Genomic DNA, 10,827 nt, shown 5'->3' with positions numbered 1-10,827 from the left:
CCGCCCACATCCCCATCTCTGCCCCAAAAACTCCTCCCCAAATCCTCATCCCCAAATCCCGCTCGGAGGCACCACAGCGTCCCCGGCCCGGTGTGACACGGCGGTTTAATGGGGCGGGGGGCGCGGGCGGGCGGGGGGGGTCCCGGGCTCACAGGGGCTGCACGGCCACGGGGTAGAGCAGGGACAGGTGGCGGGCACCGCGCACCGGCAGCGCCCGCGCCGTGTAGTGCCCCACGGCCGCCGGCACCGACGGGAAGGCGGCCCCGGCCCGGCCCAGCGTGAAGTGCTGCTCCCGGGTCCGCGTCAGCTTCACGTGCACGAAACCCTGGCTGCTCCTGCGGGATAACGGGAAATGAGGCACGGGAACGGGAGAACGGGAACAGGAACAGGAACGGGAATGGGATAATGGGATAACTGGAACAGGAACGGGAACAGGAACGGGATAACGGGATAATGGGATGGGATGGGATAATGGGATGGCATAGTGGGATGGTGTAGGATGGGGATTGGGATAAGGTAGGGATCTGGACAGGGATGAGGTGCGGGGTGGAGGCTGGGACAGGGAGGGGGACAAGGATAGGGATGGTGATGGGGGAATGGGAATAAGGGTGAGGACTGGCATGGAGATTGGGGCACAGATGGGGACAGCAGTGGGGATGAGGACAGGGATGGGGACCACACCCAGAGCAGGGGTGGCACCACTCCAGGCGAGGGATCCCGGGTCACCTCCAGGCTGTGCCACACATGGGGACACGCCAGCACATCCCCGCGGGGGCTGGCACAGCCAAACACGGCTCCAAGCCCCACTGCCAGCCCGGCACGGCCCCTGGCAGGCTGTGCCCGTGTCCCTGCTCACCTGAGGGACAGCGAGTAGTCCTCGGGGCTGGTCTCGCAGTCCCGCACCAGGAAGCTGCCCTCGCGGCACAGCGCCAGCAGCGTCTCTGCGCCCGCCCGCCCGATGGGGCCGTGGTACCAGCTGGGCACAGAGGGGTCAGGGGCACCCCCCGGCCCATGGGGGACCCAACCACACCATGGGGCACCCCCCGGGCCACGGGGAACCCCCTGGGCCATGGGGCACCCAAGCATCCTATGGGGCACCCAACCACACCATGGGCTACCCCACCATGCCGTGGGCCACCCAACTATCCCATGGGCCACCCAAGCATCCTATGGGCCACCCAACCATGCCATGGGGCACCCAACCATGCCGTGGGCCACCCAACTATCCAATGGGCCACCCAAGCATCCTATGGGACACCCAACCATGGTATGGGCCACCCAACCACACCATGGGGCACCCAAACATCCTGTGGGGCACCCAAGCCCATGGGGATTCACCCAGGACACTGGGCCCTCCACACCCCCTGGGAACCCATCCATGCCAAAGGGCCCAACCACACCAAGGGACACCCTTGACCCCACAAGGAGCCACCCTTGGGGACCTTCCCCCCGTGGGTTTGCCCCGTGCCACGCTGTGTGACCGGGACACCGCAGGTGCCACCCCATGAGAACCCCCCCAGACTCACGCCTGCTTCTCCAGGGGCAGCGAGGTGTCCACGTGCCGGGGGCTGGGGGGGCAGGCGGGCCGGGGGCCGCCGGGGGCGCGGGGGGAGCGCGGCAGCGGCCGGGACAGGCTGGGGGAGCGCTCGGGGCTCTCAAACTGCACTGCGGGGACAAAGGGGCGTCACCCAGCTCCTCGCAGTGCCACAAAGGAACGGCCCAGAGGTGGCTCTGCCCTACCGTGGTTTCCCATTGCTGGTCCCATTGCTGGGGCCAGGAGTGCTCTGGGGGGTACCCATGGGGGGCACGGGGTGTTGGGGTGGCACAGGTACATGGGGGGGACCCCAGGATGCTGGGGGATGCTGAGGTCCAGGACTGATACCCATGGAAGCTGCGGGATGTAGGGTTGGGGGACCCTGGGGGTGTCCCCACAAGGAGGAGGGAGCCAGGAGTGGCACCCAGCCCGAGGTGGCACCCGGGGGCTCTGTCACCTGCGAACGCCCGTGAGATGTGATCCTTCTTCCACTCCCAGGGCTGGTCGTACTCGTCGGCCGGGCGCTCGTCGTCGCGGGGGAGGCGGCTCTCGCGGGCCGGGGGTGCCCCCGGGCTGTCCCCGGCCGTGTCCCACTCCTCGGAGGGGGTGTCGTACAGCTGGGGACCCCGGCGCGGCCGCACCCGCCGGCCCTCGCCCTGCCGCGGGCACCCTGGGCATGGGGAACGGGGCGGTGGGAGGCGCCCGGGACCCCCGCGCGGGTGCTGGGGGTGCCCGGGGTGCCACCACCCACCTGTGGCCTCCTCGTCGCAGCCGCCCTCGGGCGCCGGGTCCTGCTCACCCTCGAAGGGCTCCGAGTACTCGCTCTCACCTGGGCCCTGGGGGGGGCTCCGGGTGGGACGGGACCCCCACTGCCCCCCCCGTGCCCCCCCGGTCCCCGGGTGCCCTCACGGGGCTCTTGGGGCTCCCACACCCCGACACGGGTGTCCCCGGCCCCGTCCCCACTCCCGCCCACCCGGTCCCTTTGTCCCCCAGCCCCTCTCCCCCTCTCCCCTTCCCCCTCTCCCAGTGCCTCCACCATCCCCAGCCGCCCCCCAGTTCCCTCTCCAGTGACCCCAGCTCCCCCCTGGCTGCCCCCCCGACCCCCCGGCTCTCCCCGCTTCGCGGTTCCCGCTCTCCCGGTCCTTATTCCCGGCCGCTCTCGGTCCCCATCCCCGTTCCCCATCTCCCCCATCCCCTCCGGTCCCCAGCCCCCGCCGTTCGCCGCTGTCCGCTCACACCTGCCCGACCCCCCCCCCGCTCTCCCGGTGCCCCCCGTTCCCCTTCCCCGGCCCCCCACCCTCTGCCCCGCCGCCCTCCCCGCTCCCGGCGCTCGGCTGCGGCTCCCGCCCGGTGCCCCCGGTGCCCCCCCGGTGCCCCCCGCCCGTACCTGCTGCAGGCGGCGGGGGCCGCCCCCCACCCGCACGAGGCGGTGGCGCGGGGAGGCGGCGGGGCCGCGGAGCGCGGCGGCGGCGGGGGCGGCGGCGGGGGGGCCCCCGGGACCGCTGTAGTCGGGCTGGGGCGGGCGCGGGGGGGAGCGCCGGGCCCCCCGGCCCAGGTACTCCCGGAGCCACTTGGCCATGGCGGGGAGCGGCACCGGCAGCGCCGGGACGGCCGGGACCCAGCGGCACCGGGACCCGCCGGGACCCCCCCGCCGCCGCCGCCGCCGCCGCCGCCGCCGGAGCCGCTTTGTGTCGCCGCCGCGCGCGGCGCGGACCGGAGCCCCCGAAACCCCCCCGCGCCCGCCTCGCCGGGGGCACCGGCACGGGGGGGGTGAGACCACCGAGGGGACAGCGGCAGGGACAGCGAGGGCGACACGGAGGGACCCCCGAGGGGCGGGGGGCACCGGGACCCCCGAGCGACACCGGGCGGTCCCTCCCCGCTCACAGCGGGACATGGGGGGGGTCACCGGGACCCCCAGACCCCGGCGATGGGATCCCCCCCCCCTCAATGGGGCTGGGGGCGTGCAAGGCTTTGGGGGGAACAACGACCCCCCCATCGCCATCACCCCGCCCGGGGAGCTCATCCTGGGGGGCACGGGGGGCTCTGCTCCCCCCCTGCCGCCGGGTTTGGGGGGGCTCAGGCACCACACGGGGGGCAGGAGGTGGGGACCCCCCCAGTCCTGCCCTGAGTCCCCTCCTGGCATTGTCTGTGCCCGGAACAAAGGTCCCTCCCCTCTCCTTGGGGTCCCTCTCGGGGTCCCAGCTGGTGCTGGGGGTGGTGGTGACAGCTGGGCAGTGGGGGACACATCTGGGAGGACACGGCCTGAGACCCCCCTGGTGCCCCCCCAGCCCCGGGCTGAGCCCAGTGGCCAGCATTAATATTTGAAGAGGTTAATTAAGGCATGTGCACAGAATGCTAATTGGGATGGGGGGGGGCTGGGTTTCTGTCCAGCTCTCTCTGACGCCCCAGAGCCCCCCCCGGGCCCCCCAACCCCTGTGTGAGGGCGTTAATTACCCAGAGGCTGCTCAGCAATTAGAGGTGGGTGCCTTGATGAGAGGGAAGTTGACGGCCAGGGGTGAGGAGGCCCCAGTTGGGGTGGGTGGGGGTCCCTGAGGCAGGGTCCCACAGTGCCCACGTTACAAATCAGTCTCTGATGAAGATGAAGCTCTGGGATGCAGCTCGGATCTGGCTCTGCCTGATCCCATTTATTCTGGAGTGGTGGCTGCTGAATGGTGGGGAGGGCTTTGTCCCCGAGCTCCTGGGGACAGCTGGGGGGGCTGCTGGTGGCAGGGCAGCCCTGTCCCCGCACTGAGGGGCTGCAGGAGCCCCGGCTGTGTGCAAAGGTGGCATCTGACACGCCCTGGGAAGTGAAGGAGGGGGGCTGAGCGCCCACCTGCCCCTGCACCCCTGTGGAAGCACAGCCCCATGGTCCCCTCGCTGCTGGAGGGCAGTCAGGACACCCCAAACCCGACCTGGGCATGGTCACTGGGGGGAGTGAGGGCAGTGGCACCCCCAGGATGGACACACCAGAGTCCTGTCCAGCCCTGGCACTTCCAAACACATCCTGGGAGCAGGGCTGGGACCCACCAGGCTCTGCTGCAGGGTGAACACCTTCCCTGCACTGCTGCTGCTGCTGCTGCATGGCCGGAGGTGACAACAGCGGTGGCCGGGACCCCCCGGGCCCCTGGCGGCGCTTCCAGCCCCGGGTGGGGCTCCGGGAGCAGCCGGGAGCGGGGACAGCCCCGTCCCTGCCCCGTCCCCGCTGTCCCCGCCCCGCTGGCTCCTCAGTCGCTGGCGCTGTCCTCGCTGTCCGAGTAGGCTCCCAACAAACCCAGCGAGGACGTGGCTGCTGCTGCTGCTGCTGCTGGAAGGGAGCCTGCAAGGGGAGGGAGGGAGAGGATCCGGTCAGGTCCAGCCTCCCCAGGGCAGTTCCCGGTGTGGGAACAGCAGCCTGGGGAGATCCCCAGAGGAGCCTCATCCCTGGATGGACGCTGAGCTCAGGGAGGATAAATTCAGGTGGATTAAAAGCTCCTGCAGCCCTTGGCTGAGCTCCCTCCTCCACCCTGTGGGAAGCACCGAGGTCTGGGACCCCCTCTTCTCCCTCCACAGCCCCCTGGGAGACTCCAGACCCTGGAAAGGGGAGAGAGGAGCCAGCTCTGGGCTCCCAGCACCCCAGGGGCCAGCAGGCAGGAGCAGGAGGCTGGGGGAGCACAGGGACACCTCCAAGAGCTGCCCCTTCCCAGGGGGGACTCACTAAGCCAAAGGCTCAGGATCAACCAGGCCAGAACAAATCCATCCCCCAAATGTCCTTCCCCAAACCCACAGCTCCCCTGGCTTGCTGGGCAGCTCACTGAGGTGCTGGAAAACCTTCCAGCTTGTTTTGTGGTCCTTAAAGCTTCCCAGCTCCAGCAGTGAGGCTGGATTTATCACCAGGCCCCAAACCAAAGCAGTTCTCCTGCTGTTCCACCCCTATCTCGCTGTTGTGACGTCCCCAGGGCTGTATCTGGTGTTTTGAAGCTCCTGGCCCTGGCAATCTGTCCCCAAGGCCGTGGCTGGGAGCCAAGAGCCAGGAGGGAGCCTCAGCTTCACCAGGAAGCTCCTGGAAATGGGGACAACCCCCTGTTCTCACAGGAAGCTCCTGGAAATGGGGACAACCCCCTGTTCTCACAGGAAGCTCCTGGAAATGGGGACAACCCCCTGTTCTCAAAGAAAGCTCCTGGAAACGGGGACAACCCCCTGTTCTCACAGGAAGCTCCTGGAAATGGGGACAACCCCCTGCTCTCACACCACCCCACCAGAGACCCCAGCCCAGGCTCTGAGCACGGAGCCAACCCCATCCAGGAGGTGTCAGAGCCCCCAAGGGCCCAGCCAGGGCAGGTACCAGTGCTGGCCGTGGTGCCTTTGGTTTCCATCCCATTTTCCAGGGCAGGATCTGCCTTCTCCTTCTCCTTCCTGCGGGCCACCAGCCCTGCCAGCTGGGCCTTGGTGCTGAGCTTGCCCACGCTGCGCTCCCAGCTCTCCATCCTGGGCTTCTTGCTCTGGGGCTGGGGGTCCTGTGGGCACAGCCAGGGTCAGGGGGCTCCAGCTTGGAGGGGATTGGGGATAAAAGCAGCAGAGACATGAGGAGAGGGGCCTGAGGGGGAATTCTGCCCTGCAGGGACGGCACAGGCCGGACAAACGGGGATGTGGATCTGCAAAGCTGCCCCTGGAGATCCATGTCCCACTGCCTGAGAGCTAAACCCAGCCTTGGGATGGCCCTGGGAATGCTGAGGAGGCAGAGAAAAGAATCTTAAAGGACCATAAAGTCCATCCAATCCCACCTTTCGCTATCCCAGGTGGCTCCAAGCCCTGTCCAACCTGACCTTGGACACTTCCAGCCACAGCTTCTCTGGGCAAACTGCTTCAAAGTCTCCTTAAACCCAATCCAACCCTCCCCTGCCTCAGTTCCAGACCATTCCCCCGTGTCCTATCCCTCCCTGCAGGGTAAAAGTTGTTTTCTCTCTGTTTTATCAGCTCATTTCAAGGCCACTGAGCAGCCCTGGGTGCCTGCAGGTGGTCCAGCCATGGACCCAGTGAGTCTGATGCCCTGGGCACAGGGATTAGTGCCAGGCCAGGGACCACGGCTGGGATTAACCCCAGGCACGGCAGCTTTGATCCAGCCCAGCGGGCCCTGGGGCAGGGATGACAGCAGGGGGAGGGCAGGGCTGTTTGTTGGGATAATCCCTCCCTCCAGGCCGGGGCTGGCAGCTCTTTTGTTCTGCCTGAATCCAAAGCCCAGCCCCAACACTGAAATCCTGCCTGAAGCAGCAGCAGGGCCCAGCAGAGCTGCTCTTCCCGAGGAAGGGAGGGTGGGGACAGGATGGGGACAGCAGCTCCATGCCTGCCTTTGTCACCAGCCCAGCCTGGAATCCCCAAAGATCCCCGGCTCCTCTCAGCCCAGTGCACAGGGACTCGGCCTTTGGGAGCCGCTCAGGCGTGACACGAGCCCGGTGTCACCCGGAGAGGGACACAATGGGCACACAGAGCTGCAGGACAGAGCAGCGGGGCTGGGGAAGGGCAGGGCAGGCTGTGCCCCTCTCACCTCCTGCAGGATGTCCGTGGGTTTTGTCTGGGCCGTGGGGTTGGGGCGGGGTTTGGCCGCTTCCTCGTCAGAGTCGGAATCCACCAGGAGCCGCCGGTTCTGGGCCTGTTCCAGCATGGCCCTGCTGGCACAGAGGAGTGCTGGAGCTGGGTCCACCCCACTGCCAGGCCCTGCTCGCTCCAGGGGAGCTGGGAACGGCCGAGGAGCCTCGGGATCCCCCTGCCCAGGGGGTTCTATGGGATCAGGTTCAAGCCTGAGGGGTAGCAGCCCTGGGATCTGGAGCTCCAGCCCAGAGCAGGGGCTGTGCCCATGGGAGGGCACTTCCCAGGGGATTGGAGCCCCTCCAGCAGCCCAGATCCCACAGAATGCCAGCCTGGCTGGGTGGGAAGGACCTCCCACTCCTTCTGCCTGAACACTTTGCCAGGACAGGCTGGGATCTCCTCCCAGCCCCCAAATCCTGGTCACTCAGCCCCCCTCTCCCAGCCCAGCCTGGCCCATGGCACTGCCAGCCCTCCCAGCCCCCTCACTTCATCTCCTGCTCGTCCTCCTCCTGCTCCTTGCGCCTCTGCTCCTCCTCCAGCTCCTTGTACTGCTTCAGCATGGCCTCAAAGTCCACGTTGGCCTGGCGCTGGTTGAGCTCCTTCAGCTCCTGCAGGTTCTCCAGGACCTCCATCTCCAGCTTGGAGTCCTTGGTTCGGTTCTCCAGGACCTGGGTGGGATAAGTTGGGATACTTGAGGCAGCAGAGCCTGATAGGAACCTCCAACACCTTGTGCTGGATGAAGCACAAGAGGATCCTCCTCATCCTCATTTTTGGGTAGGACAGGAAAGTTGTCAGGCAGAGTGGCAGAGGTTCTCCTGCAGTCCTTGTACCTTCATGGGATTGTTGAGCTCCTCCTCTTCCCTCTCCTTCTGCATCCTCTTCTCCTCCTCCTCCAGGAGTTTCTCTGCCTGGAAGTTCCTGGTGGCCCCGTGCTCCATGGTGTAATCTGTGTTCTCAGGGTCTGTCTGAGGGGGAACAGCAGGAAAACCACTGAGGGTGGGGATCCTGCTCCAGGCAGCCCACAGCCACACATCCCCCAGCTCCATGAACTGGGGAAGGGCTGATCCAGCCAAACCCCCCCCCAAGACTCAGCTGTTGTGTTTTTTGTGGTTTCCCAAACCCACCACACTCTTTAATACATTAACCAGAAAATCTCAAATTAGTGAACCAAAAAAAAAAAACCCCACTCCATCAGCCTTTGCTGGGCAGGAGAGTCAGGGAACCATGGAACACCCTGAGCTGGAAGGGACAGCAGCTCCTGCCTCTGAATGGGGCAACCTCACCAACCCCATTGTCCAAAGGCTCCTGGCAGCACCCATTCCCTGGGGGAATTCAGCACCCACCATCCTGGGGGGAAAAACCTTCCCCTGATCTCCATCCCACCGCCCTGAGGGAAAAACCTTTCCCTGATCTCCATCCCACCAACCAGGGGGAAAAACCTTCCCCTGATCTCCATCCCACCACCCTGAGGGAAAAACCTTCCCCTGATCTCCATCCCACTGCCCTGAGGGAAAAACCTTCCCCTGATCTCCATCCCACACCCCTGGGGGGAAAAATCTTTCCCTGATCTCCATCCCACTGCCCTGAGGGGGGAAAAGCTTTCCCCTGATCGCCATCCCACCACCCTGAGGGAAAAACCTTCCCCTGATCTCCATCCCACTGCCCTGAGGCGAGAAAAATCTTCCCCTGATCTCCATCCCACACCCCTTCCCCATTTCCTTTCCCATTAAAGAACTATTATTTCCTGCTCCCATATTTTTGCCTGAGAGCCCCTTAATTTAAAATTTACAGCAATTCAGAGGGGTGGGGAGGGTTCACATTCTCCATTTCAGGGGAGGCTCCTGCCTTCCTTAGCAGCCTCCTGGCTTTCCAAACCAGGACATCCAGCCCAGGCAGGGAGAGGCTGGGGCTGAGAGGGGGCTGACCTTGAAGGTGATCTCAGCCAGGCAGGGAGAGGCTGGGGCTCAGGGGGGCTCACCTTGAAGGTGATCTCAGCCAGGCAGCGAGTGCACTTGATGTAGAAGCGGAAGATGGGCAGCCCCAGGTAGGACTCGTTCTGCACCGTCTCCTTGCGGGCGTTGAACTTCTTGCCCTTGTAGATGTACTCCCCACACGTCTTGCACCTGGCCAGGGGCAGGGAAGCGTCAGAGAAGGCAACAGAGCTGGTGAGGGGCTGGGAACACAGGCCTTGGGAAGGAGCTGGGAGGGGAGGGCTCAGCCTGGAGAAAAGGAGACTCAGGGGTGCCCTCATCGCTCTGAACAGCTCCTGAAAGGTGCCTGTGCTCAGCTGGGGCTGGGCTCTTTCTCCAGACAGAACCAGAGGACACAGCCTCAAGCTGCACCAAGGGAAATACAGGTTGGATATTGGGAAAAAGTGTTTTACAGGAAGGGTGATAAAGTTCTGGGATGTTCTGCCCGGGGACGTGGTGGAGTCACCATCCCTGGGTGTGTTTAACAAAGCCTGGATGTGGCACCTCTTGCCCTCCTTCACCCCCTTCCCTGCCCAGGGTCACCAGAGGCCACATGTGGAGCCTGGACCCAACAACATCTGGACCTCCTTAGGAGGAGATTCCTCCTTCCTCCAGCTGTTCCAGCCCATGCTGGATGGGGCTTGGAGCACCCTAGGATGGTGGAGTGGCACTGGGTGGGCTTTGAGGCCATCCAAACCCATCCCAGGAGTGATCCCATGGTTCCAGGAGTGACCCCACGGCTCCAGGGCTGCTCTCACCTCATGTTGAAGGGGGCCATGAGCCTCACCACATACTGCCGGTCCTTGGGCAGCTTCAGCTTCGGGATCTTGGCCGGATCGAAGTCCGGGGGGTAATATTTCTGTGGAGAGAGCAGATCTGGGAATTCTTGGAATGTTTCTATATTTGGGAATTCCGGGAATGTTTCTATGGACACAGAGCAGATTTGGGAATGCTGGAGCACTTCTTCTCACTCCTCACAGCTCGGCCAGGAGGCTGCAGCCAGGTGGGGCTCGGGCTCTGCTGCCAGGGAACAGCGACAGGATGAGTGGAAGCGGCCCCAGCGGGGATTTAAACCGGATACCGGGAATTCCTTCATGGGAAGGGTTGATAAACTCTGAATGAGCTGCCCGGGGGGGTCTGGAGTCTCCATCCCTGGAGGTGCCCAAGGACGGCATGGACGGGCACCGGCAGCACGCGGTGCTCGGGGCTGGGGACAGGGCGGGCACCGGGCACAGCTAGGACTCGATCCCGGGCCTTTTCCAGGGATGAAAAAGGAATGATCCCGGGATCCCGAGCGACTCCCGAACCAACCGGGACCCCCCCAGCGCCCTCGGGGAACCCTCCCTTGGCCCAGCCCGGCCCGGGACGCTCCCCCGGTCCTCTCGGCGGGGATTCCTCCCCAACTCACGTTCAGCACTTTCCGTTCCGACATCGCTGCGGTTTCTCCCGATCCCCGGTGCTGCCGGTGTTGCCCCCTCGCCCCTCACCGCTTCCGGGAGTGGCCCAGCCCACTCCGCTGCTCATTGGTCTAGCGAGCCGCGGCCTCCCCGATCCTCGCCTTTTATTGGCTGATCCATCTGTCTGTCAAAGGATCCGCCCACGGCTGTTGTGCAACCCAGCCAAGAGTCCGCGGAAAGCCGCGGCCTCACAAGCAGTTCCGCAGATTTTTGGGTCCTGGCGGGAGGCTGTCCTCCGGTTGGGGCTGGAGAACCCCAGAGCTGCGATCTGGGGCAGGGGAATCCCGGGGCTGCGATCTTGGGC

At 65.3% G+C, this 10,827-nt stretch overlaps 2 protein-coding genes across 2 annotated transcripts; both read right to left on the bottom strand.

Annotated features, from left to right (window-relative positions):
* Nucleotides 1-87: 87 nt before the first annotated feature.
* Nucleotides 88-3,113, bottom strand: SHD (Src homology 2 domain containing transforming protein D). Its single transcript, XM_071451893.1, has 6 exons — nt 2,922-3,113; nt 2,286-2,370; nt 1,992-2,204; nt 1,527-1,665; nt 857-976; nt 88-335 (listed from the first exon to the last, which is right to left on the bottom strand). Exons 1-6 carry the CDS (start codon nt 3,111-3,113, stop codon nt 149-151), a joined length of 936 nt encoding a protein of 311 aa, XP_071307994.1. The 3' UTR covers nt 88-148.
* A 1,034-nt stretch (nt 3,114-4,147) lies between these two features.
* On the bottom strand, nt 4,148-10,597 carry YJU2 (YJU2 splicing factor homolog). Its single transcript, XM_071451892.1, has 8 exons — nt 10,475-10,597; nt 9,825-9,925; nt 9,075-9,219; nt 7,927-8,061; nt 7,583-7,764; nt 7,056-7,176; nt 5,856-6,027; nt 4,148-4,850 (listed from the first exon to the last, which is right to left on the bottom strand). Exons 1-8 carry the CDS (start codon nt 10,496-10,498, stop codon nt 4,759-4,761), a joined length of 972 nt encoding a protein of 323 aa, XP_071307993.1. The 5' UTR covers nt 10,499-10,597; the 3' UTR covers nt 4,148-4,758.
* Nucleotides 10,598-10,827: the final 230 nt, after the last annotated feature.

Source organism: Agelaius tricolor, unplaced genomic scaffold, assembly GCF_023055355.1.
Source record: "Agelaius tricolor isolate 1412-34295 unplaced genomic scaffold, bAgeTri1.0.p SCAF_33, whole genome shotgun sequence".
Lineage (NCBI taxonomy): Eukaryota > Metazoa > Chordata > Aves > Passeriformes > Icteridae > Agelaius > Agelaius tricolor.
Note: the sequence above shows the minus strand (reverse complement) of the source record. Positions and strands in the feature narration are given on the sequence as shown.